The sequence below is a fragment of the Temnothorax nylanderi genome, unplaced genomic scaffold (assembly GCF_030848795.1).
Source record: "Temnothorax nylanderi isolate EJ_2023f unplaced genomic scaffold, tnyl_v1.0 TNYL_tig0006_pilon, whole genome shotgun sequence".
NCBI classification, from domain to species: Eukaryota; Metazoa; Arthropoda; class Insecta; order Hymenoptera; family Formicidae; genus Temnothorax; species Temnothorax nylanderi.
This window is the reverse complement of record NW_027249068.1, coordinates 2,100,179-2,126,451: the sequence shown is the minus strand read 5'-3', so window position 1 is coordinate 2,126,451 and position 26,273 is coordinate 2,100,179. Positions and strand designations below refer to the sequence as shown.

Sequence of the window (26,273 nt, the reverse complement as noted above, 5' to 3'; positions counted from 1 at the left end):
ATTTTTATTCAGCGTCTCGCGAACAGTCGCGAACGCGAACGTCCGACTCTAACTCCGCGAGAGATACATAAGCACGCATGTCTGTGCGTACGTGCGTGAGAGACGGTTCGCGGTGGCCGGCCGCCGCGCGCCGGGAGATGCTGATATGAATGGAATGCGATGCTATTATCGGAGTGTACCTACCGATAACTCGTTACGTCGCGGCTTCGCCGAGCGGCGCGCGAGAAGTGGGAAAGGAAGGGGAGTGCTCCTCTCGATGCACAGGAGGCAAAAGGTCGTAACACCCGAAGAATCATGTTCGCGGAAAGCCGCATGAATGTGCACGGAGATACGCACGAGCCAGAGCGAGGAATCGAACGCGGATCTTCTTCGCGTCTTCTTCTTCGATTCGAACATTTTTCTGAGACGCGTCATCCCTCGCCTTAAATAGTCTTCGCTCATTTTTTTTTTTTTTTTTTTTTTTTAAGATCTCGACACATATTTCGTTTGCATCAATTAATAAATCTCCCCTTCTCCTCTTCCTCTTTCCAGAAAAAATAAACATTTTATTATTCTAAATAATATGAATAAAAAACTAATTTTCCTTGAAACAAGTATCTATAATTACTAATTCAATTATTAATTGCATAACTATGTTATGCTTTAAATAAAATGTGTAGCGTGGTTTAAATAAATCTTTTGTGCATATTATAATTATATAATCTTTAACGAATTAAAAGTGTATGCTTGTATATTCTCTAATTAATAAAACAATATTTGAAATACTCTGTGAATTTTTTTGTGTTCAAAATATTTTAATATTTTAAATATTTTTTATCCTTTGACAATAAGTACGATTTAAATATCGCTCGAGGATACGAATTCTTGGAATAATTGACACTTCGCTTATAAAGGAATGTTTCATCGATTTGTCAATGATTCTTCCTCATCGATCTGTCTACCGCATTGTTAGAAATGATTGCACATCGACCATTATCTGTCACATAAACACTTCAATGTAACTCATATAGTCTGATAGATACATTGATCGGGACAATGGAATACGACAGTCTATGTATAATAATTTCCGACGGATTATTATTCCTCCAACATTAGAGCTGTCGTCGCGGTAAGTTGTAACATTTGCTCAATAAGCGCCATGATTTATCGTCCGCGATGCGAAGCGAGAACGAGAACGTTCTGAGAAAATTCGCTGAGAACATTCTGTGAGAACGAGAATTATCTGAAAATATTCCCTCGTAGGAAAATATATAAAATATACGACGTATATATCAACAATATTGTGGAAATATTTTCTTTGGAAAAACAATGCGATATATATTTTTATAGCACATTCCACATTTATCGAAACTTCCAATTCCGTGTATTTATGTTAAAATTAGAAATTCATATTTTCCGAAGAAAAATAACAATGTTTAGAAAAGGCAATTTTATGTCCTCAAATAAAATTAAATAAAGTTTTCGAAAAATCGAAAATACATTAATAGGGGAATTGTGCCTAATATCGCACCCTATTTTTAAAAATCAAAATTTTGACTGAAAACTTCTATAAGAATATAACTAAACCGCATCATTTTATTCTAGGATTATCGTAATATGATCTCCATGGCATGAATGTGTTCAAAGTTTATTTTAACTATTTTTTCTAGAAAAACAAAAAAGTAGCATTTTTCGACATAGAAAAAGTGTTCCTATAATATCGCACTCTTACATATTTTTGTTAAAAATACAATTATGACACACAATATATGCTGGAAATGGAAACAACTCAAAATAGAACATAAGGTAAAAATATCCTCTTTTAATGATTAAGAAAACCCATGGGGTTTCACGGACTATAGGGCGGAGTGATGTGGTCAGCATCCCCCACCCGGCCGATTTACTCTCGGAACAAAATCTTGTTACTCATTGGACAGGAGGCTGAGGGAGCTTCAGAGGTATTCTACAGGCAGACCAGTTAGGAAAAATGGGCGGTATAATGAACATTCCTAGAGGGCGGAATTAGGAATACCGCAAGGAAGAAACAACCGATTAAAGCATCACAATAATGGTTAGCAACAAATATCTCTAATTTAAGAATAAAATTATAGACACAATATTACATGTTTTCGTGGGAGAAATTCGTTCGTAGTAAATATCTTTTTTGCTGTATTAAAAACGTAAGACACCTCTTGCGAAACCTCGTGACAGAATGCAACACGTAACAATCTCAATATTGTAGGGTGCGGAATTAAGAACAAGGGCGATATTAGGCACAGTTCCTCTAATGATAAAAAAGCAAAATTAATAATTTATGAGGTATTTTATATTTTAATGTTACAATAAAAATCAGAAGATATATCTCGCAAAGTACTGATTTTTTGATAAACTTTATATTAATATTTTTATAACATACTTCTATCAAAAATTGATTAGCGTTCTGCCATTTTTCCCGACATTCGCGAATACACGGTGCATTCTCGGCAAGGTCGTGATTCACAATCCACGCTATCACGATTTTCTGATATATAAGATATATCTCCTCATTCACGAAGATTGTCTTATCACATGGCGCGACAAATTACAAAAAATTGGCCGATCGTCCTTGATGATAAGGATGCGATCCTCGATTCATCGATTCATACTGTACGCGTTCATCGTGTATTCTTCAGCGGTTATGTTAAAGAATTACATATTTTCGCAACAAGTCCATCTGGCTGCATGCGCTTATCGGGCACAGCGATCATTAAATTTATATCCACAAAATTGAAAAAATTTTAATCGTAATAATCTTATGGCAGGATAGAGTATCCTGCATATCAGTTACATATATATGCACACACAAAAGATATATTAATTAATTACATTAATTATTATTATTTAATTATAGCTTTTCCTTCTTTTTTTAATAAATATTATTCGCATAACAGGCCAATAATTACGATGCATTGATTAATGATGTGTATTTAATGGCAACAAAAAAAAACAATCTGAAATTCCCGAACAATCTAAAATTAATTCATCGTCGACATTTTTGGCTCATTTTTCTGAATAACGAAGAATGACCATCTCCAATTTGAAATCCAATCTTGCTATCTTACAAACAAATCTCGCAAGAGGAAATTTATATCAAAATAAAAAAATAAAGATTATATTAATCAATTGACATAATTTTATAGCAATAATAACTTTTATTATTTTTTATGCAACGATTCTGAAAATAGCCTGTTAGAAATTGCTCATCGTTTCTAGATATTTCACCTTATCAGTTTGATAACTTTAGACAAATTCTGCGAAATTCTATCGTCAGATTTATAAATAAATAAATATTATTTCTTTACTCGATATTTTTTGTCTATTTATTTAACACTTTATCTTCATTAAACATAACTATGAAGTATTAATACGCTATTATATAGCCTATAATAAAACGATGCATGTAAAATATCGTTTATTATGAATCACCTTTCATTTATTACAATTTAATAATTGATTTTTTAATCAATATCTATAGAAATTTAGAATATATATAAGAATAATTTTGCCGTCGTATATATTTAAACGCTGCCTCAGGGAAAGTATCTGGTGAAGCTTCGATACTCATATAACGTTCGGTACCGCGCACGATTTGAGCGTCCGTGATCGCGCGGGGGAGATCGGAATCCCTTTCACGTCGAGAATGCGTATAACCCTTGCCGAGGGCCGCGGTTTTCGGAGAAATCGGGATCAGATATCCCGAGCATTCCACCGGGATGATTGTCGGGTGCTATATTGGGTCCCTCCCGCGAACCGCCTTATCATGGGGCCGCGACGGGGAACGTCAAAACATCGTCGGGAGCTATCTTGGACCCGAGAGCACGTTTAGCGCGAAGATCGTCGTGCAGTAGTCTTCTTATTACCAAGAATTTAACGTGATAGCCGCGTCATAGCCGCACAGGAATAGAATCGTGATAAACCCGTGTCGTCGCGAATCGACATACGTAGGCAGAGCTCAGCTATCGCGATACAGATTTTCTAAATACAGAAATACCAATTTTTGCTCTTCACGAAAAGATTTTTACATTTTTTACTTTTCCATACTATTATAAAAAGCCAAGATATCCTTTTAACGACTAATTCTTTGGCCAATTCGCCCTAAAAATGTTGAGGAAGATCATAGTTTGTGTTTCACTTTTTTAATCTTATATATCTTTGTAATTATGCCTCGAATTAAAATGAAAGTAGATCCTATCTGAAATTGATTGGAATGTTGTTTTGCTATTCGGTTCTCAAAAGTTTATGATTCGTGAATAATTCTTTGTTTTCCTAATCGCATGTACCTCGAAAGTTGTAGATATCTCGACATTTCTGCGAAGAAGATATGGATTTCAAATAATTTACCATTAAAAAAGAATATCGGATAGACGAGTGAAAGATCGAAGATCAAACAGTGACACGCTGTTTGTAGATATCACATTTCTCGATTATTTCCGTTACTCTGAGTGCAGTTACTGATCAATATGATCACTTGACGATAAATGATGTGTAGCAGGCACTGAATCGTATTACAAAAATTTCAAGCTTCAGATAATAGAACAATAGCTTCGAGTGAAAAGACAATGCGTGGTCTTACTAGGATTAATCGTCATTTATATTTTGAAGACGCGATTGCCCCGGGTTCGATCCGATCGTCACGCAAGAAGTAGCAAGACGTCTTCCCGAGATGCGCATTTTCGCGGATACAGGAATAGACATCAGTAGTCCCGGATACGAATTTGGAACGTAGCGACGTTAGTTGCTCGTTATCGCGCGGCTATAGAGGCGATAGCGTCTCGATAATCACGCTTCGTGCATTCCTGGCTCGATAAGATAGCAGCAGCCGGTCGTGACTCAATTTTCGCTCGCTTACCAAGTCTGCCCACGTGTACATTATGCGCGAAAATGCGCTCGCCAGGCTCGCCTGATAGCCACGAAATGTGCACACATACGTAATATGGCGCACGGCCGGCAGAAATGCTGATTCTTTCGGTATATGAGTGCCACACTCGCACAACGCGCATCAGCAATACATACACAGAGTTTCCAAGAGCACGGCGCGCCGTTTGATCCGATGAAGTCAGTTGGCAACAAATTACACGCCGAGGCATAAACCCGACCCAATGAATGTCATCGCCAGGATAACCATCCTACTTGTGTGTTGCCAATGATATAATTTCTCTAGCCGGACGTCGAACTCTAGTCCGCGCTCGCCACATGTCAGTGGCCCACGCGGCCGGCGCGCATAGCATCTAAGGTCAATCCCCGGAGGTTAAACCACCGATAAAGTTTGGTACTCAAAGCGTTAATAGAGATTAAAGTGGCGCACTAGAGATTATCCCGTATCATTTGAATGCAAATTAGTATAGAAATCTCCGATTTTAAATAAAAATTAATATGTTGATCTTACTTAATTATTTCAAACGATTAATAAATGAGCGTTATATTAATAATTAATATATAAGTAACATTGATAAATACTATAACGATCCAAGTGATTCGAGGGAGTAATAAGTATTTAATTTAACGCGTGATGTTCATTTAATTACATATTGCCACCGCGTAATGTACTTGCGAGTCGCCATATAGACATATGGAATAATCTTTCATCTATCAATATTCGCAGACTCAAAAATATTTAAAAAATCTGAGAATTGTAAGACCCAAAATCCTTGTAATTCTCTAGAGGCGTCCATAAAATCTATACGGAAGTGGAGTAAACCAACTCCGAACTGGCAAAAGCTACCCTGCTACCGCGAACTTCCCGATGACTTGACTCGGCGAAAGCAAAAAGGACTTGGAGAATTCCTCTCGTCTTCCTTTTGCATATCTAACGAGACCACGCTTGCGACGTTCTAAAAATCCAAACTGCAGAGAGAGAGAGAGAGAGAGAGAGAGAGAGAGAGAGAGAGAGAGAGAGAGAGAGAGAGAGCATGAGGCGCTATAAAGAGACGCGAAGACAGAGGCACATCAAAGGGAGTTTGAGAAAGCGAGAGAAACACAGAGGGACGGTAGGAGAAAGAAGGGAAAGAAAGAGAGAAGCGTGAAATTCCGTCGGATCTCTAAAAATAGTTTCTTACAAAAAGGAAGAATAACACGAGTACGCATATATCTGGTCTTCTGGTAAAAGCGTAGGCCTATTTATGTATCGCCCAGTAGAGATGGAATCCCGATCCCTTCGTATGGTCGTTAACATTGTTTGTCCCGGAGGAAGGAGAACCGTAGGAATGTGAAAAGCCACGCCAGCACAAACGGCCGATCTCTTCGCGGTTAATTCCGAGTCTCTCGCAGACGTCGAAATGGTAAAACGATCTGGGAATTTCGCGCGGTATTCTCAAAAACAAAAAAAGAGATGAGAAACTCGGAAAAGATCGCACCAAAGCGCGAGAAGGTAGCCTTCGCTCGCGAGCAACCCTCTGTTTTGTAAGTTATACGAAAAGAGAGGTTTACATTGAATAATTAATGATGCAGCCTTCTCGCCGTACGAGTTATCAAATCACATTTTTTAACTACAAGAATAGTTATGTATAACTTGCAAATACTGCAAATCTCTATAGTTTTTATATAAATTAGCGTAAAATAATAATATTAATAGTAAAAATTTTCTAGTTTTAGTAGGAAAAAAATTATAAATTTTCTAATTAAACTTTTCAAAAGTTGTACTTATAATTTTTTTTGAACAAAAGATAGCAAAGACAGACTCGACGAATTGAATATAGAATTTGGTAAGCTGAAGGAGTAAAAGCGAACGAGTCAGGGCGCAGGGAGCGCGGAAAGCGTGATAAGAACAGCGCTTTGCGGATGGTAGATACCGATGAACGAGTCGAATTCTTTCCGCCCCGGCAACACGTGGGAATTTCGCGGCATGCCCTCGGTTCACCTCCTGGGAAAGACAAAAATAATTGTGGAAGAACGGGAAGCCGAGCGAATGTGCAGAAAAAGATGTACATCGAGCACGAGCGAGCTCGAAGAGGAACGAGCGGATACATCCGATTTCGAAAAGGAAGAGAGAGCATTTAAGACACCTGGAAACTCACTGGAACAATATCGGTAGCTTTTAAAGACGTAAAGAACGTGCAAGGAACTTCACGACAATAGTCGCGTTTGACTGATTAATTTGATATTGGCGTCTACCGGAACAGTACTGGATTTCGATTTCAAGAATACTGGTATAATTTCGCTGAATTCAATTTCCGACACTAAAAATACGATACTAAAGGACTTTCCAAACATCGCGTTTCCCTCGTCTGTGAATAAGCTCATTATCGGATGCTTTCGGCATCTCTAATGAATATCAACTCAGCAAAATTGTATCGGCATTAATCTTTGCTTCGCTCGTTCGAAATTAGCCGAACAGCAAAACAAGATAAGAAGTATGACGTTCTCGACGGCTGTCATGTTTATAACGTGCGCGGCAGTTTTTTCTTCAACGGTGACCTACACGAAGATACTTCCATGTGGTGATACTTTGTATCCAAAGAATTAGTGTCTCCGATATGTATAAGATTTAGGGGGAAAAAAAATATTTTCCAAGGATAGGAAAGGTCTTTGAAAAGAAAAATAAGAGAGAAGTCGTTAAAACATCCAAATATTCGACAGCGGAAATAAAGGATCGCTGGCATCCCCGGCGGCGCGAAAGGAGCATCATCTCGGCGAGTTTGGAGAAGCGACGGACGGTAGCGTATCCGCAGTATCCGCTCATTCCGGCGCGATCGTACGCCCTCGGCAATCCTCGTGGCTCTCCGTGGCGTCACTTCGTGGACCGCCTGGGGGCCCTACGAGAGCGTAACACCGGTAGCTACCATGCCAAAAGGGTCCCATGGTGCGAGTTACGCGAGACCGGGAGAAAGAGAGACAGGCGGAAAAATAAAAGAAAGAGCGGGGGTTAAAGAGAGAGAAAGAGAGAGAAAGAGAGGGAAGAAGGGGGGAAGGAACCTGCGGAGGACGTTGGCGTCGGGGAGAAACGGGAGGGAAGGGAAGATGGAGAAAGGGCGAAATATCCGAGAGAGAGAGAGAGAGAGAGAGAGGGGGGGAAGAGGGACTAAAACGACAGGGATCCAGGGGGAACCGGCATCTTTTCTTCGCGATGTATTGATGCTCGAAAGAACGGCGTTAAGGCCCCTCTCTCCCTTCCAACCGCCAACCACGACGCGGAGCCGGTGGGCCCAACAGCGGGGGAGAGGGCCAAGAGGGGAGCCAGCAACGGCGGCGGAGAGCAGGAGAGGGCGGATTCGAGAGGACGGGAGACATTCCAATCTCTCGTGGCAAGCCTGCTTGCCTGCCTGCCTGGCTTGCCTGCCTGTTCCCTCGCTCGCTTGTCTGCTCGCCGCTTGCCAAGTCACCGTCCTAAAGCCGGCCCACGCTACACCGAGTAGCACACGGAGAGACGATCGTAACCGTATAGAATCTCCCGGGCTATCAGGCCGATCGATTTTTATTTCGGGATAACGATGAATCGTACAGTTGAAGAATCTGCCAGAAATGGTCTGAAATTGGAAGCGTGATGCGCACGAAAATGACCCGTGAGAAACTCCAGCATAAGCTCCATTTAATTCAGTAACGCTCTCTTGTTTTTTCTGAACTTGCGATGAAACGGATAAATACCCAAATAGTTACATATTTCTGAGAGAGAAAGAAAGAAGAGAAGTACAGAAAGTACAACTAAAGAAAAAAATCTGTATTTAAAAAGATCGAAATAAATCTTTAAAGATTTAAAAATTAAATATATTTTTCATTATTCTATTGATAACATAAATAATAATTTAACCGATAGAAAAACCTTGCCTCTCTCTCTCTCTCTCTCTCTCTCGAGGTAATTCGTTCTGTCAATAATAGAAACTTTATATGTGGTTTGTATATACGAGCATAAAGTATGCATTTCGATTATTATGCGCGCATTGTCGAGCACATTCTTTCGTAGCCGAGCATTGACGCACACATGATAAGTTGCGACGCAGAAATCGAACTGGAACGCAGCATATAAATGTACATCTCCAAGTACGCTTTCAATACATGTGAAAAAGTGAGACGAGGCGCACAATGCAGCGTAGCATACGCCGCGCTGCAGAGATCCAGTTACAAAGAACGAATCTGCTTTCACATTTATCGAATTCCAACGCCGTTCGTTCCTTCGTTCGTTCTGCATACCGCGCTACCGAGAATCCTGTCCCGAATGATTTTGCGAGGTCAAAGCGAACGTGACATCTTGTTGTGACATGTTGCCCACATGGTCAACGACGAAAGGACAATACATATGTTTCAAAACGACTATATGTCCTTTCAATGGCAGATTCGTTAACCAATTCGAGTCGGGCGAGATACCAATAACTTTCGGATTGTAACAAGCTAAGAGAAAAAAAAGCTTCAATTAGGAATTTATACAAAATTATATACAAATACATGTCAAAGTTACTATGGTAAAAATTTAAAAATTTACAAAATGCATTTTGATATTTTACGTGTTTTAGAAATTTACAAATCTTATTCCTATCTCAAAATTAAAGGATAGTATCGAAAGGAAATATGTTTTATCGAAATAAATAAATTATGTCTTTTAATCAAATAAATAACTCTCTTGTGTATCCTTTGGGTGGTTCTATCCCCTTATAATTGTACATCGAGGAACCTACTCAATTTTTATTTATGCCGAGTAGATAACGATCGCATCCAATGATATTCATCTACGTCTACGATAATAAATATTCATCGTTCGGAATAATATATAACAGAAATTTCATCGTCTTTGGACATTAAAGGAAATACGACATATGCATAATCAGATGTGTAATTAATTATAGCGATTCGATGGCGATTAGACGGCGCCAGCAGAAATTGGCGAGGACCGGTCGTGGAGGATGATGTCAATGACTTCGAAGAATCGAATTCGAATCGTTATGAGAGGCACATAAATATATACATATACATGTATAAACGCAATATACGTATTCGCACGAATACTCTGTTGAAGACATTGCATGCGATAAGTGCATTATGTGTGCCGGACATTATGCTGAAACCCACATTCTTATCTGGTGTCCTAATGGAACCTCGTCGTCTAGTATCATTTGCGATTTCTTGTTCCTTCGATTAAAAAAACAGCGATCTGCGACGATACCACTGTCGAAACGAGTAATCTTCTTCCTCGGTGTTTTTTTTTTTTTTTTTTTTTTCGTATCATCGAAAGAGCGGAAGAGACAGATGGTCACACAAGTTAGACGAAACATCCTGTATATATAGCTTCCCTCGAATTTTACGCGCAGCGGTCGCCCATTTCGAGGTTAATCCTCGGATAATCTTGGAAATGCAATTATTTGTACTCGATACACTCGTACGATACGCTACCCCCGGGTCCGACGGACCAGAAAACGTCACACCTGTCGGTTGCGTTTTGAAAGCGACAGGTCAACCGGCGAGCCGGTTCCTATTTGCAGAGGAGTCATCGCGACGTTTCCCGTTTCGCTGGTCCCCAGGAACGCTCGTGGAGCGGATTATTGGGCCTGGTCAGTGACGAGGGAACGCGTGACGTGGCTGTCAACCCGAAACCCGCGATCAACCCTCTTGGGCCCGGTTGCGCGCGCGCGCGCATCGGGAACGATTTCGAGAACCGATAGAATGCCGAGCGAGACGACAAGGCTGGCCGTCGACTTCTTCTACCTGCTGCACTTTAAACTCACACCCGGGGTCCCGGGGTCCCGGGGTCCCAGGTCCCGGGACGTACGGGAGAGAGTTCGAGTTCGACAAAACACGCACAACGTGCACGTCGTCGCGTCGGTCGGAGAGGAAAGTTTGGCCATAACAACGAGGGCTGCATGCCAGCGTGGTGGATGGACAACAAACTCTCGGCGATCAGTCTTCTTCTTTTCTTAGAATTTCTCAAAATTTCGAAATTCAGATAATAGAAACGATAAAAGATAGCTATTTTTCGCGCGTATTTGCGTGTGTACACGCGCCGCGTTTGGCAATCGCGGCCTCGTATTCGAGCGTTCCCGGAATTTTTTGCCAGAAATAAAAGGTTTAAATTGGGAAACATTGGCACACGCTGGGCGATTCACGCTGGCAGCCGCATCGGCGACGACGGCGACGACGGCGGCGGCGACGCGGCGGGGACGGCGGGAGACATATGTAAGTTGAAACATCAAGTCGGGGAACGAGTCCCGAGACGGCGGGAAAAAACGTACGCGACGCGCGTACACGCCGGCCCGAAAGAATGAAATTCCCCGATCGATCGATCGAACAGACGGACGGAAGGGAACGAAACGAACGAGCGCGGCAGGCAGGAAAGGAACGAATGAGGAGAGGGAACGAAGAAAGTCCGGGCACCTGCGCTTTCGAACGAGATCCGCGATATGATTTACGGCATCGAGGCATTCGCAGTTTCCTCCGGCGGTGTCATAATCGGTTTTGTATCTGTCCGCGCGAGAGAGCCGACGAGCGGTACGGGCCGAGCGGGCAAAAATAAATGGCAATTAACATTCCTCTGGCATCTCGCTGCCTCTCGACGGGGCATCACGGAGAGCCGGGAGAGAAAGAGAGAAATGGAGGGGAGAGGACCGGGAGAGTGAGATAAAGAGAAAGAGGAGTGGGATGCTGCGCTGCTCGGGGCCTCCGGACGGGGCCCGCAGCACGCAGCGGGGTGGGGGTGTAAGAAACGGGGCCCGCGCGCCTCTAGGAGGCCGGCAAAGCCAGGCAAAGCGCGACCTGTCCGTCCGTCCGTCCGTCCGAAAAATGTCAGATTCGAGCCAGGGACGCTCTTGCGTTACGGCGCACGAAATTCGTGGAATTCCTGGACCGCGAGGTCGCCCAGACTTTCGAGTCTTTCTCTCTCGACAGATTACGGGTACCGCGATACTACGAGTATCGATACTTTCACCTCGAAATCTCGATTACTTTTTAACATGGGTGTCGCCGAAGGGAACCGATTGTTTATGACTTTTTTTTAATGATGGTAATAGATCGTAAATTATTAGTTTTAAAATCATAATTTGTAATTATTCGCACACGTGTGTTTTTGAGGAATGTTACAGTATTGCAATTGTCTAGATGTAAAAAAAATCAGGACATTAATAATTGCATCAACATTTTCGTCACTGTAGCTTCGCTACTATCGACTAATAAATGTTACAGTATCACAATTACTTTAGGTAAGTAGAGATAAAAAATTACCACATAATTAATAAGATTTTTTCTTATAATCACATTTCAATTTACGTGTTATCGTTGAATAATGTTACGTCACACACATAATTACTCTACTTGACACTAAGTATCAAAAGGATACATACTAAGAAGATATTGATATTTTTTTCTTGTGCCGTGATTAGAGGTTGTAAATTTTTCTTGATTTCCCAACTCGAAATGCTCGCGAATACCGTGGAAATCGCGGATTGAGATAAGCCACGATCGCACACGGAACGAACGCGAGATTTATGGTTTGGTAATTATTCAGTACTCGGGGATGGGTTTTACTAATCATTCATCGTACATAGACGCGATACCGCTAGATGCTGAAATGCCATTATATCCCGTAGAACGATTAGTTCCAGGAACAAACAGTCGCTTAATCCAAGCATTAGATATACGAGCAATAATATATGATTCTGCAGCTTATTATTGTCAGTATTCTTAATGCTGCTAAATTTTAAACGCGTTTCTTTTTCTTGCGCTACTAATTTCGCAACGGTAGCGATACGAAATGAAGAGACTGACGTATTATAGAATGGCGTAACTTTAAGTATATTTCCTTCAATCAAGGTTAATCGTGGCGTCTTCGCCAATTCTTATCTATATAAACTTTCGAAATTCCTGAAGATTACGTCACAATCCTCTCATGAGCGCACTCGTGGCCACTCGTCAAAATACGGAAAGTCATCATGAAAACGTCGTTCGCGAATTAAATTCTTTTTTAGCATTTTATTTAATCTATACAATGAATCTTCCATGTAATCATTCATATTTCAACAGGATAAATCATGAAAAAATATAGTCATAAAAAGTATACAAGACAAATCGCAATGTAATAAATTTTGGCAGTAAGAGAAAGAAAGAGTGGAAAAAGTATGTCATCTCGATTCTGAAAAACGCTACAAATCGTAAATTTTAGAAATACTGACGATGTCAAAAATGAAGGGAATATATAAGATGGCTAAATATAAAAGTCGCGCAAAATGTGTTTCACTCCCGTTCCGATCATAAATTCAATGACGCCGTGTTGACTCAGATATCATTGATTTATTATGCTGCACAAAAGTATCACGTGCAGATTCGCCTGACATATGTATATGCGCTTCGCATTAGAGCAATGTTACGTGCAAATCGATTCGAATATATCGGCGACAAACATTTGAATCATCCACAATATCCACATCTATGTCACTCCTTCAGGGTCTCTGACTTTCTTTGACTTTATGTAAAATCGAAAGAATATACATAAAATATAACAGGCGGTAATATTTATAACGAAAGAACATATATATACTTATATTGAAAGAGACAATGTGCCTAAAATGCTGCACTGAGAAAAAAATATTTAAATCTAAAAATATATATATTTAGGTGGCTGCCAATAGCTTAGGTATTTACTTAATATAATACACATATTTATTTAGAATTAGATATTTTTACTTACTTTAAATAAAAATATCTAATTCTAAAAAAATATATGCATCTATTATATTAAATAAATAAGCTATTGGCAGCCACCTAAATAAATATTTTTTTCTCAGTGTGTGTTCGTCTAAAAATTGAATTTAAGTAATTCTTAAAAACAATATATACATCATAATGTACATCAAACTTGAGTCAGGTGGATCAGAAAGCTGAGTAACAACTGTATAATAATCGCGATAATAATATATAGATTTTCACACCCACGTTACGTAACAGATAACCAGAACGTTTTTTGCGTCATCGAAAGAGCAAATTTTCTGTCGTACACATCGCGGCGCCGAGCCGCGATGAGACGCTACTGGCCCCACGGCTTATCCGTCGCTGGACGAGCGCGGAGAAGCCTCGGCACGATGCCGGAGAGGAGACGAGAGGAGCGAGTAAGAGAAAGAGAGAAGAGAACGGGCAGCGGAGAGGGCTATTTGCATCGGAATGCAAGCCCCGACTCTCCGCGTTACGCTCGCGCGCGAGTGTGTACGCACGCACGCACGCACGCATGCATCGTATGCGTATGACGCGTGTGTACGCGTGAAACTCCCAAGGAAGGAAGCCGCGAAGTTCCTCCGATGCCTCCGAGTCCCTCACGTGAAACTACTCCCAGGCGCCGCGCCGTGGTTTCGCGTGCGAATACGCTTCCGCGGAAAAGTTTACCGCGCGTTTCCCGAAAGAAAAGATCTACTTATTAGTAGAGATCCGCATTGATGAAAAATTATCTATCTATACTTTATCGGTTATAATCATTGATTACCTCTATTTAATTAAAGTAACATTACTATTGCCCTGGATCAACTTTTGAAAATTAAAACAGATAAATCTTTACAGCATAAGTTTCACGATAATACCCTAAAGTTACAACAATTTTGTTCTATAACGCGATAAAAATTCCAATCATTTATAAAAGTGTTTTTTAAATCGAGTAGTAATAGAACAGAATGTATATTGAATAGAATGTACGTTATAAATTATTTATTATAGGACTAAAAAAGGAAAATCTGCAATTCTTATCTATGGGTTTTGAGAAATATGTAAGAGGAAAAAATTCTGCAATCGTATCGGCGTTGTGTATCTTTGATGGGAACGTTGCTCGGAATATTTCAAGAATTTTAAGAATGCAAGAACCCACACATTATCTCTTGGCAGCGATCTGCGTTTGGATATCTTATTTCCCACGCATACATACGCACGCGAGGATTATACCGCGTTGCTTGTTAATTTGTGACGCGAAAGGATGTATCCACCGCCGCGCCGAGGATACACGCACTATACCACTCCCGCGTAAACATGTTTACCCCAATAAACGTGTTTGCGCTCGAAACACGGTGAATTTTATAGATGCTAGGAAACTCAATAAACTGATTAATGGATCAATGACGCAAACGATAAATTATTGAACATTGTATTGTACGGTCAGTGGTCTCTCGAGTTGCTTAATCCCGTGACCATAAAGGCGAGTCCGCGAGAAATCTTGCGAATGCTTGAAGTTCTTAGCATACCTTAGCTTAGCAATGAAATTTCTAGATTGGTAATACCACATTAAAAAAAAAATACAAATTTAACTTACGAAATTGTAGAAAATGCAAACTTAATTCAAAGAAACAATTTCTTTATTCAAGTGTTTATATTCCTTAATTTAGCAAACGGAGTAAATTTTAATTTCATAATTATATTCTACGATCTCTGGTATTCTCTTGGAATTGAAAAAATTTCAGTTTTAATTAAAACTGTAAAAAACTCATTCAATTATTTATCGTAAATATAAATTTGTATGAATTTATTCATTCAGGTAGTATAAAAGATTGGATTTGTATTCTTCGAAACTAAACTTTCTTCACAAAAAGAGGCAGACGCAGTGTGCGTAAACGCGAGAAACAGTTTAGTCTACGAACTTTACCGCGTGGTTGCACAGCGTGAAATTCGCCCAATTTAGGAGGACAAATATGCCTTATCCGGTGTAGAAATATAAACATAGCGATTTAACTTCTTTTTCTGTATACCAAACTTTTTTTTAATAATCAATTCTTTTTGGAGCTGATATATAATTCCTACTTCCTCGAAAATATGTGCAAATTTAAAATAATATATTCACACATATTTCATACATTTTTCTTCGCCCAATCTGCATTAATAATCGAGGCAGCCTTGACTCAAAATTTCATTTATTAACGTTGATTTTTTGTGTTTACGTAAAAACGTCGAATGCGGAAGTGATCGAAATATTTCGTGTAACAAATTACTTGAACATTTCAAGAAAAATTTAATTTTAAAATAAGATTCTAATTTCAGTAGTCCTGGTTATCTGTAAGTTATCGTTTCTGTATTTTTTCTTAGCTTAATGATGGGAACCCTATTAAAATACGCATTCTCTTTAATTTTTTTTTACATAGATCTCCCTCTTAAACTAGTTTTTAAGTTACGAGTTTCTTTTCTCTTCCTTGATATTACCTTCAGATTGAGATTGGTTACATTAATTTTCTAGCTTTAAACCTGAAGACATGCCAGAGAGTTTTAGAGGAATATAAATGCTCTTTCAAGACCTCAACTTCGGTCCCTTTATCATTATCAACAATAGTTATTCTCGCTTGAGAAGGAAGTATTCTTCCTAAGAAGCTTCTGAATAATAAGTTACCTGCTTGTCAGCTTGTATTTTCTACAATGCATCTAACTACTATTTCCCACTAAAGAAATTCCGCGAATTTCCTAGTCTATATTTTTTTGCCCGCTTCCGTATTTACACATTTTTTTCTCTTGTACCACACTGAGGTAATTTCAGGTAATGTTACTGTTAAAAAACTGACATATCACATAAAAATATATTTTATTATATTAACATAAATGTCGTCATAAATATATTTAATCGTAAATGTCAATTAAATTCTATTTGAAAGTGTAACTATATTTTTCTCTGATACTGCAAGAAATTCATTCCTATTTATTATCAAGATTTTTTACGTACATCATATTTTTCCGAAATAACTATCGAGGTAAAGTTTTCATCAATTTTAACTACACAATCTAAGCAGAAAGGAAAATGTGGAATATTTCTTGTGCAATCGGCTAAAATATCTTGCTTCTTCGAGATCAGGCGAATTTCACGCTGTACGTCACGGCGAGAGAGCAGCTGTCGACGACGAGACGACGAGACGACGACGACGAAGGCGAGAGACGAGAGGGGCTCTCGGACGCGAGGGATCCCGAAACTAGAATTGCGTGGCCCCAGCCACATAGGCAATCTCTCGAAAATCGACGATGACATCATGGCTGCAGTATTTCGCCCGAAATAAATATACCGTACATCGACATTCCTCCCCGTCCACCCGAAACCCGCGTCGCCGGCGTCGCCGTCGATAAATATTATTATCGTATCTTTCGTTTGCTCTGGGATTAAAGCTGGTCCTCTCCTCCTCCCTTTCTCTCTTCCCCTCTCTCTCTCTCTCTCTCTCTCTCGCGCTCTCTCCGCCTCCCCCTCTCACCTGGTGCACATTCCATCAAAAATTCGTAACGCAACTGCGCGTGACGTAAGAGCATTCCGGCGCGGGTCCAGACTGGCGTCAACGACGGAATACCAAAGTATCTCTCTTCGCTCGCGAACATTCGGAATTAGCTACCTGCCGCGATCCTTCAACTATCGCCGAAAAAATCTCCAACGTCGCAGCAACGCGACGGAATCATATACACGACTGTATATGCATATATGTAGGTGTAATACATATACAGAATTAACATGTAATTTCTCGATAAAAATACATAGAGATTACAATAAAAAATTATAATAAAATAAGAAAAACGTAAAAATGTCAGTCCCCCGTTTTCATTATACGATATTATTTTCGGGAATTCTTCCCGACAATCGCGAGGCGCAAATCACGCGATCGCGAGAAAAATGTATCACAGATTCCCAGGTGGCATCACGTTAATCTCCGTGCGTGTGTATATGCGCATATAATATGCACATCCTACCGGGATACATGCAGGGCGACGGAACGCGGTTAATCGCGTGTTAATCTACGCCGTCGCGCTCGTGGTATACGAGGGTACGCCGAATGACCGGAAGTAACATGATTTCTCACGGACTGACTTCCTGCCGCCCTCGTCGACCCTCGTTGAAATTCCACCAGTTTCTCCCCCTCGCTCCCCCACGTCCGTTTTAATCTCGGCGGAATGAGGTTCATCGACACGGCGGGGACGTCGGGGACGAGGCGATTAACGGATCAATTCCACTTTTACGGATAGACGGATTTAAGCGAAAAAATTTATGATCAATTGTTTTCTATTACTTACCTCGAGTACGTCATGTGCGGTCTTCACATACTCGCGAAGCATGCTTTCTTGAATGCCTCGCCATTCTTGCCTTGGATCTTCCAGTTGAGTTGTCTCTGCGAATGTTAAAACCAATGACACGGTTAAAACAAAGAACCTTGTCTCATTAATTATCGGTGCTCGCGGCATTCTTAGCGAATTCTTACAGAATATTTTTCTCAGAACAAAAATTGTCCTATTGCTTTAATATTATTTTAATGCATATGCATATAATAGATGTCATATTATTGTTACTATTAATAATATAACTATATTAATAAAAAAAATGTAGTATAAACATAATTAATCAATATTACAATTATTATAAATAATTATTAAACTTTAATTAAAAATAACGTAATATCTTGAAAAATAAATATTACTAAACTTTAATTGAAAATAACGTAGGAGAAAGTCCCCTATTATGAGATAGGTTCCTAATATGTGATAGCGAGGTTTCTGCTAAACTAACAGGTTCTATCTGTTGGTTCCATCATGAACTTATTGCCCTTAGAGTAAAACCTATTTAGTGGAGAATTCATTATTCGATCGTGCGTGCACTCGTTGCGGACATTTCTCAATTCTGCCCATAGACTTCCGGCAATCACGAAAAATAGATGTGGTATCTCATAATAGGGGACTTTCCTCTAATAATATCTTGAAAGTGATATTTAATGTACTATTATAAAGCGATAATAAAGAAGCGCGACTCTATGCAAGTGATACCTTTCCCGCTTTCAGAACTTTTAAGTAATAATTGATGCTATTTCACTCTTTAATTTATTTTTAAACGTCCGCTATTTCTGCAAACTCGACCGAAGGCATCGAGCATAATCAGGCAAGAAAACGCATACATAAATCCATGCGCGCGCTTGCGCACATTACGGCACAGTATATACGTGACATAAAATTCCGAATAAAATCACTTCTCGTATCGCGAGTCTCCGGCCGTTCTCCCTGCACTTTCTCGATCAGATAGCAGAAACAGAAAAACTTACGCAACATATGATTGATGTAGTAGGCGCCCACGTGTTTATCGTAGGCCTCCTCCCAGCCGATGGGAAGCTCGTTCCCGATACAATCCGCGAATGATTGGGGTTTAGTAAACCTGCAACAATGGAAAGAAAAGGAGAATAAAAATACTGTGATATACAAAGCAACGCTTGTGAGTATATTTCTCACTCGTAACACAGTATAAAAAGAAATATCTGAAAACAATCAGACATTTCTTATACCCAGTTGATTAAGAATCTCTTTATACTGTTTTATTGGACAGTAACTGCAAAACTCCAACGAGTAAAAATATTATCTAGGTGTCGGAAACTAGTTGGTCAGCATATACTATATTTATATTTATAATATTTGTAATAAATTTTTTTATGCTTAATAAAGTCACTTGAAAAAGATACCATTCGGTTTACTTAGAAATGCCCGTAATAAAAAAATCAAGATTTTTGTGGTTCGATAGTCAGAAAAATCTACACTCGGAGTTTCTCGAGTCGATAAATCACGCCGATTGCGCGGTGATTTCTTCGAATTCATGCGGGTGAAGTCTGTAAATACGCGCACACATATACTAACTCGCGCTCGTGCTAATTCGATCGGTAATTTCGGGCATAAAAGTTCGTCTAACCGAACTCCTGACTTATATCACACTTGATTAAATAAATGCGATATAAAAGTGAGACGCATAAAAGATACGCGACGATATCGCGCCGTATCAATCGTCTGTTTGTATTTATGTTGTTATCTTTATAGCATAAAATTCAGAAAAACGATTATAGCAACGACAGAGTGTTAAAATAAGCTACGTAATGATGTTTTTATTTTGTTGAGAAACTTTCGTGTTATTATTTCTGTAGCAATTTTTTTCAAAAAGGAAATGTGAATGTATGCTCGCTCTTTACAAAAATATATAAGTATTATGTGCGTGCATGTGTATTTCCACATTTAATATATATCTAATATAAAAATTGCAAAAACAATTTATTTTCGAAATTTTTACTTCATTCTCAAAGTTTCTCGTAATATTCGTCGTAAATCAAGTGCGACCTATTGTGTTGCTTTGATTCTATGCTTTACCGCCAAGCAGCTTAATAATTAAAAAATTGAATTAGATTATCGAAAATTAAATTTTCATTGATGCGAAAAAATTGGTGATGCAAAAAAAGGTGAAATTAATCGTCGGTACATTTTTTCGAGACGTCCTGTGCATATCGAATAACAATGAGTCGCGCCCAAGGAAGTCGTCAACCGAAAGAATCTTGAAGTCGCGTTCGCCAGTAGAAAGAAAGGCATGCCAGGCTTGCCGGATGTGGCACTCGATTTCCGGAAATCTCACGGGTCACGTAAGCACGTAATGCGTGTGTCAAGCGCGTCATGTTGCACACAAATATATGATAGTTAATACAACATTTTTATATTTATCTATATATAATTTACAACATTTTTATGGCAATTTTTTTCACGTAACATTAACGTTACATTTTCGGCTCGATCTACGTTTGTGGAATTTTAAATTTAATATCGCATTGCAAAGATACAAATAAAAATCAGTATGAATCAGCGTGGAAATACGTGACCGTGTATCGTGACAGCTGAAACATATCCGATAAACTCGCCGGCTTTTATTACAGGAGTCACAGAATTATGTACAAAATTTTTATTGTAATATAACTTCCTTTTTATGAATCAGCATGAAAATACGTGACCATGTATTATGACAGCTGAAACATATACCTATAACTCTCCAACTTTTATTACGGAGAGTTACAGAGTTATGTACAAAATTCTTTTATTGTAATATAACTTCTTTTTACACGGATTTTTTTTATCGATTATTTACTCCGAACGAGACGCATACAGTCGCCGTCATAATGAGCTATTTATGACATTTCCTTGCGCACTCGTCGTTCGATAATAATTAATTAGCTCGTTCGTCCAACTTATATGCGCGCGTCAAACTGTTATCGACATCGCTGTCACAGAGGATTCGGGTCCGATCCGCGCGAGAATCTTTATCGTTTGCATAATGCAGGACTGCGCGCGCTTGACCGTTCAGCTTTGTGGGACAACGTGGAGCGAGGGACACGTATGCAGAACGGTACGCGAAAGTACGGGCACTTTCGCTCCCGTCCGTCCGTTCAGCGGATATACAAAATTTCACGCGATCGCTCGCGGAGGCGCGCGCACACGCGCCTTCAACCGATCAACGATCGGCGCGGCGCGGCGTGGCGCGGTGCGGTGCGGCGGCAAGGCGGCCGCTCTGGCGCGGCGCGTTCAGGTCGACTCGTTAAAACTTTGCCGTAAGTCGCTTTAACCTTGGCATACCGTAGCCGTGTCGACGCGTAGCGCGCACGCGTTCAGCGTTTCATTTATCCTTCCCTCCCTCCTCTCTCCTCTCCCTCTTTCGTCGAGTCGCTCCCCGACTCTCTCGCGAGATACGCTCCTGACTTTTTTCTCCTCTCTCTCTCTCTCTCTCTCTCTCTCTCTCTCTCTCTCTCTCTCTCTCTCTCTCTCTCTCTCTCTCTCTCTCTCTCTCTCTCTCTCCTCTCTCTCTCTCTCTCTCTCTTGTTCTTTCTCTCCCTCTCCCTCTCCCTCTCGTCGTTATAGTAGGACAGAATCGCGGTAAGGCCAAGGGCGCGCCGAGACCATGAATCACGCGGCGGAAAGGGAATTAAGGAAATTGTCCCTGAAACCGTGTAATGAGGCACCAACCCTCCAACTCTCCTCTCTCGCCGCGCCCAGAGCGTCCGCTATTAAAAGTATGTCTGTATATGATGCGGGTTTTTGCGAAACGCCTCCTTAAAGAAAGCGCGCCGAATATACGAGATGGATCGATACAATAAAACAAAAGGCACGATACTGGCCAATGTGGAATTGAATGACGATTGTCGTCGAAAGAATTTCGTCAAGGACAGCATTCGCGAATCGTTCGCAATCGCGCGCGAACGATTCGAAATTCTTTTCACGCGAGAGCTCTTTTTACGTAGAGAACAGTCTTACGTGTTGCAGAACCGAATAATTATGACGGGATTGTTTACGTCGAAGCGACGACGACGACGACGACGAAAAGGAGAAAGAGGGTGATCCCCGCGGAATCTCGTGTCTTTGGCTGCGGTATTTTTGCGCGCGATGCACGCCTTTTATTCGAATTGCCTCACCCTGACGCGCGCGTGATATATCGGTGCGTTTAACGATCTAAGAGGGGGATCGCTCGTAAAAGCCGTATGTCGTCGCGTGTCGATCTGACTCATTCGTATATGTACATAGAGGCTCGTATTTCCAGCAACGATAACGCCGCTCTGAAAAAATTCGATATAAAAGATCGCTCCGATCGCCGACGCCTCACTGCACCGATTCTGAGAGCGGCGAGAAGAGGGTCGTCGAGAATGCGTAAGAATTTCTTAAGAGAGTGGGGCCCCGTGATTTTTATAATATCTCGATAAAGGGGAGAGCGATCAACGGGTCTCTTGAAATAATAACGAAGGAGAAACAATTGCTAATTGTGTCTCCAATATTTATCCGGCCTGTGCTTATACACGCTGTACGTTTTTATCTATTAATTCAATTAAGAACCGAGCGCAGAGTGTAAATTTGCTCTGTAATCAACATTTGCGTCTCTATCCGCACTAATTGGTGGCTATTAATAGCGGACGAGTTATTCGAGCGAGAGAGAGCCGCGGGAAGAATGAACATATGCCTCGCGCCATACGCCTCTCAAGCCACGTCCGCAGAAATCGAAATCAGATACTTCGGAAACATATTGTTTAACATTCCGACTCGCGACGAAATCCACATACCGTACTTTGCCAGTTGCGTGAGCGACATCCGATTACACCGCGCGCGCTCGTTTCATTTTCTTCGTATTCGCAATGTATATTCGTTATTTAAAGCTCAATTACATAAATCGGCTGTTAAAGCCGAAGGTCAATAGAGCTCCACTTTGACAAAGTTCCCCGATTATCCCGGAAAGAGAAAAAGAGTATCCGTTATAAAATATCAAACAATATTCTCTACGCTATTATCAATCAGATTTTCCCCCTAAAAAAATTTTTGTTACTAGATCATGATCATTAGATTTAATATGTCATATAAGTTACATTCTTCACGTCGTACTTAAAATAGATAGGATCGCAAATTCCTCTATCTCCCCTCCACTCCTTTCCCCGATCGGACAATTAGTTCAAGGGTTATAGAATCCATTAATTCGGTCGAAATTCCGACGGTATTCGCAATTATTTGAATTCATCGTCATCGGCCCGCGCGCGCACGCCTTTCGCCGACTTGCAAACAAAAATTGCGCAACAGCGGCCGGTAAACAGACGCTTCAGCGTGATTTCCTGCACGCTGGAATTCCAGAGGCCAGCCGTCATCCGAGCGAGTCTCGGCATGCCGTTCCTTTTCTTCCTTTTTATCGCGCGCACGCAATAAAAAGAAATTCCCAGAAACATCAACGCCTAACCGTATCCTATCTCCTCCTCCTCCTCCTCCTCCTTCACCTCCATATCCCCGCGTCTCTCCCTCACGTTTCCTCCCTCTCTGCCTCTCGGATATTTGCTCGATGACGAGAGCGACTCCGTCATTAGGTGATCCATGACGGACGCTCCAATTCGCGACCGAAATTGTGCAAGCCCCGACGAACGTGTTTGTTCTACGGCGGATTACCGCGAAATCTGGCGCGTTGTTAACGATCACCCAAGGCCGAGGAGCATTCTTTCTCGCACGACACGCGTGTATAATTTCGCGTGTGACCGCGCGCGCGAACAAACGCGAACCCACTTTATTCCCGGGTGTTCGCGAAGTGTTCGCGATCGTTCGAAAATTCTCGCTTCAGAAATTTTTGACTAAGTACTTAAATGAAACACAAGCATCGCGCGATAAATATTCAACGGGCGATTCACGCAAACGTCGTTTCGATATAGCGGGACAGAAAAACGGCTCGCGAACATGCGCGCGTTGTTGGCGTAATTAAGTTGAAACTTCAGTCATAGATCAAGGACGAGTCGCATGCCGTTCCTACAATTCCATCGAAAAGAGCTCGTTTCCTCTCCGGTTCTCTGTCGCGCTACGTCGACAATCGCCCACGTTAGATCTAACGTCGAAATAAAATATCGATACTTGACGGTAAAATTTATATGCATCACAATAATTGAGCGATATCAAAAATATTTCATCAAAATTAATTGGTTAGTTGTTATAAAAAATGCAGAAATGCTAATTATAAAAATAAAATATAAGTACATATAAAATCTAGGAAATTTAAAAAGAAATAGGATACAAAAAGAAATATGAAATCAAGAGGAAAAAATATTGTGCAAAATTAAGAAAACCAAATATAGAAATAAGTTCTGTGTAAAACTAGAAAGATTAAAGAACAGCAAAACGGACTTAATAAAATTCATTTTGCGATTATATTATTACGATGTAAAAAAATTTTTAAAATTAAAAAATTAAAATATGTTATACGAAATCCATTTTAGGCACAAAATTGTGAACGGTATTGTCAAACACGCTGTTTGAAAAAAATGCGTAACGCAGGGTGCGTCAAATTATCGTCCAAATGTCAGCGTTAATTGACAAGGGTCTTCAAACAGGTAGGAGAAATTTAACGCTAAAGATTTCAACGCGGGGACTTTAACGAGCTTCTAATATAGGTTCACGACCATAAGATGTGATAACGGCTAATAACAACAGGTTCATTTGTGCCACGTCGATAAGACTAGGTACGGCGCGCGCGATCATTCACTAGCCGGTTATCGATGAACACCTCATCGGTCCCATTCACGAGGCGTACGTTTACGACGGAAAAACAAAGTTACGAATCTGCACTTCATTATCGTTGCCGGCGTATACGATTATAGTCACGGAAACGCGGCACGAATATGTGACTTCCATTCTGAAACACTCGACAAAATGCTGAAATCATCTCGGATTAGGATAAATCGATTTATTCCGCTTTCTCTTCCCAAACCATTGCGAAGAGCGCAATGATACAGAATTACTTCTCGAAAAGATTAATAACGCGCACGTGAGCTTGGATAAATCATCATTGGATCGACCATTAAATTATCTTTATTAATTTGTCTACAATGTCTACATTATTCATTCCGAATTGAATTTAATTATCATGATTATCTGTTAATTTATTGTTAATCTACATCATGACATTATTCTTTATTAATTTATTATCGATTTATACGGTGATTTTTTTGTGAAGGAAGAATCGAAGCGTAATGAAGCAATTTTTTTATTCGAGCGCGATTATCGTGGCATGAACGTCCGCAGGATAAGACGCATTTCCTGCTCCGTGCACGAGATTCTTAGATCGCAATCCATCGCGTACATACCTGTGCATTGCGTACGAAGGAAACAATAGGCTCGCGAGACAGATTACAGTAATATTCCTGTCGCTCATGACCGTTTACGAAAGAACGCCTACGCGAAGTCTTTTCGTGAATGTCGCAAACCGCAAATAGCGATGGAAAGTAGAAACGTGCTGTGTATACGTTAAGGAACAGAAATCAGAATCACGGTGAAATATGAATTTCGAGCGTTATCCGAACGTTTAGCCTCCTCCTTGTTATTAGTCGTGCCAGATAAAAGAATCGAGAAACTAGTCAATAAAATACGCCGAGCCCTTAATAAATCACGATAATACAGGCCGATGTTTGCGCGATTTAAAAACGCACGGTAAATTTTTATACTGCAATAAATACTCAAATACAATCAATAAAGTACTCAAATAGTTTTCTACGCTCGTACATGTGCGTTATTTACGACAGGAGCGTCCGGAATAATCGTAAAAAGTCCGATGCTAATGTCTTGAAAAAAATGAAAACTCGCGTTATTTAATTAAGAAAACCATTCGTACCCAAATGGATATTCCTCGTGTGGCTAAGCTAAAAAAAAGTCGTAAATTCGCCGCGCGGGCGTGTTTTCGCGCTGATATGCATTCCATACATCCTACGAGCCGTAATCTCTTGACGCGAATATATGGGATGACACTTAACGTCGCAACGGCCGAGCCTGCTGGTGTCACTAAAGCGTATATTTCTGTAACTCTTCGCGAACGACGACGATGACTCCATACGGGATAACAGCATTTCCGAGACGAAAGTCGCGACAATGTTATTGCAAGGATCATTTATACACAAAAGCAAAACCTAGCAAGAACTTTTCATTCCTGGAATTTCTGGATTAATGTACAGATAATTATTGGTTCTCTTCAAGAAAAATACCGACAATTTTTAAAATTACTAGCGAATTAAAAAATGGAAGAGCTTTTCGAGAACTAAACTCCAGAAAGATAAACGGATAGT

The 26,273-nt window shown here is 40.3% G+C and overlaps 1 protein-coding gene across 2 annotated transcripts in view; it reads right to left on the bottom strand.

Annotated features, from left to right (window-relative positions):
* The window catches only part of Kibra (WW and C2 domain containing protein kibra), a 62,519-nt gene that overhangs the window by 22,147 nt on the left and 14,099 nt on the right, over positions 1–26,273 (bottom strand). For both annotated transcript variants that reach the window (XM_071716526.1, XM_071716516.1), the window contains exons 3-4: positions 18,951–19,060; positions 17,935–18,029 (exon numbers count right to left, since the gene is read on the bottom strand). In XM_071716526.1, coding sequence (XP_071572627.1) covers positions 17,935–18,029; positions 18,951–19,060 — 205 coding nt within the window. The remainder of the gene's footprint in view (positions 1–17,934; positions 18,030–18,950; positions 19,061–26,273) is intronic.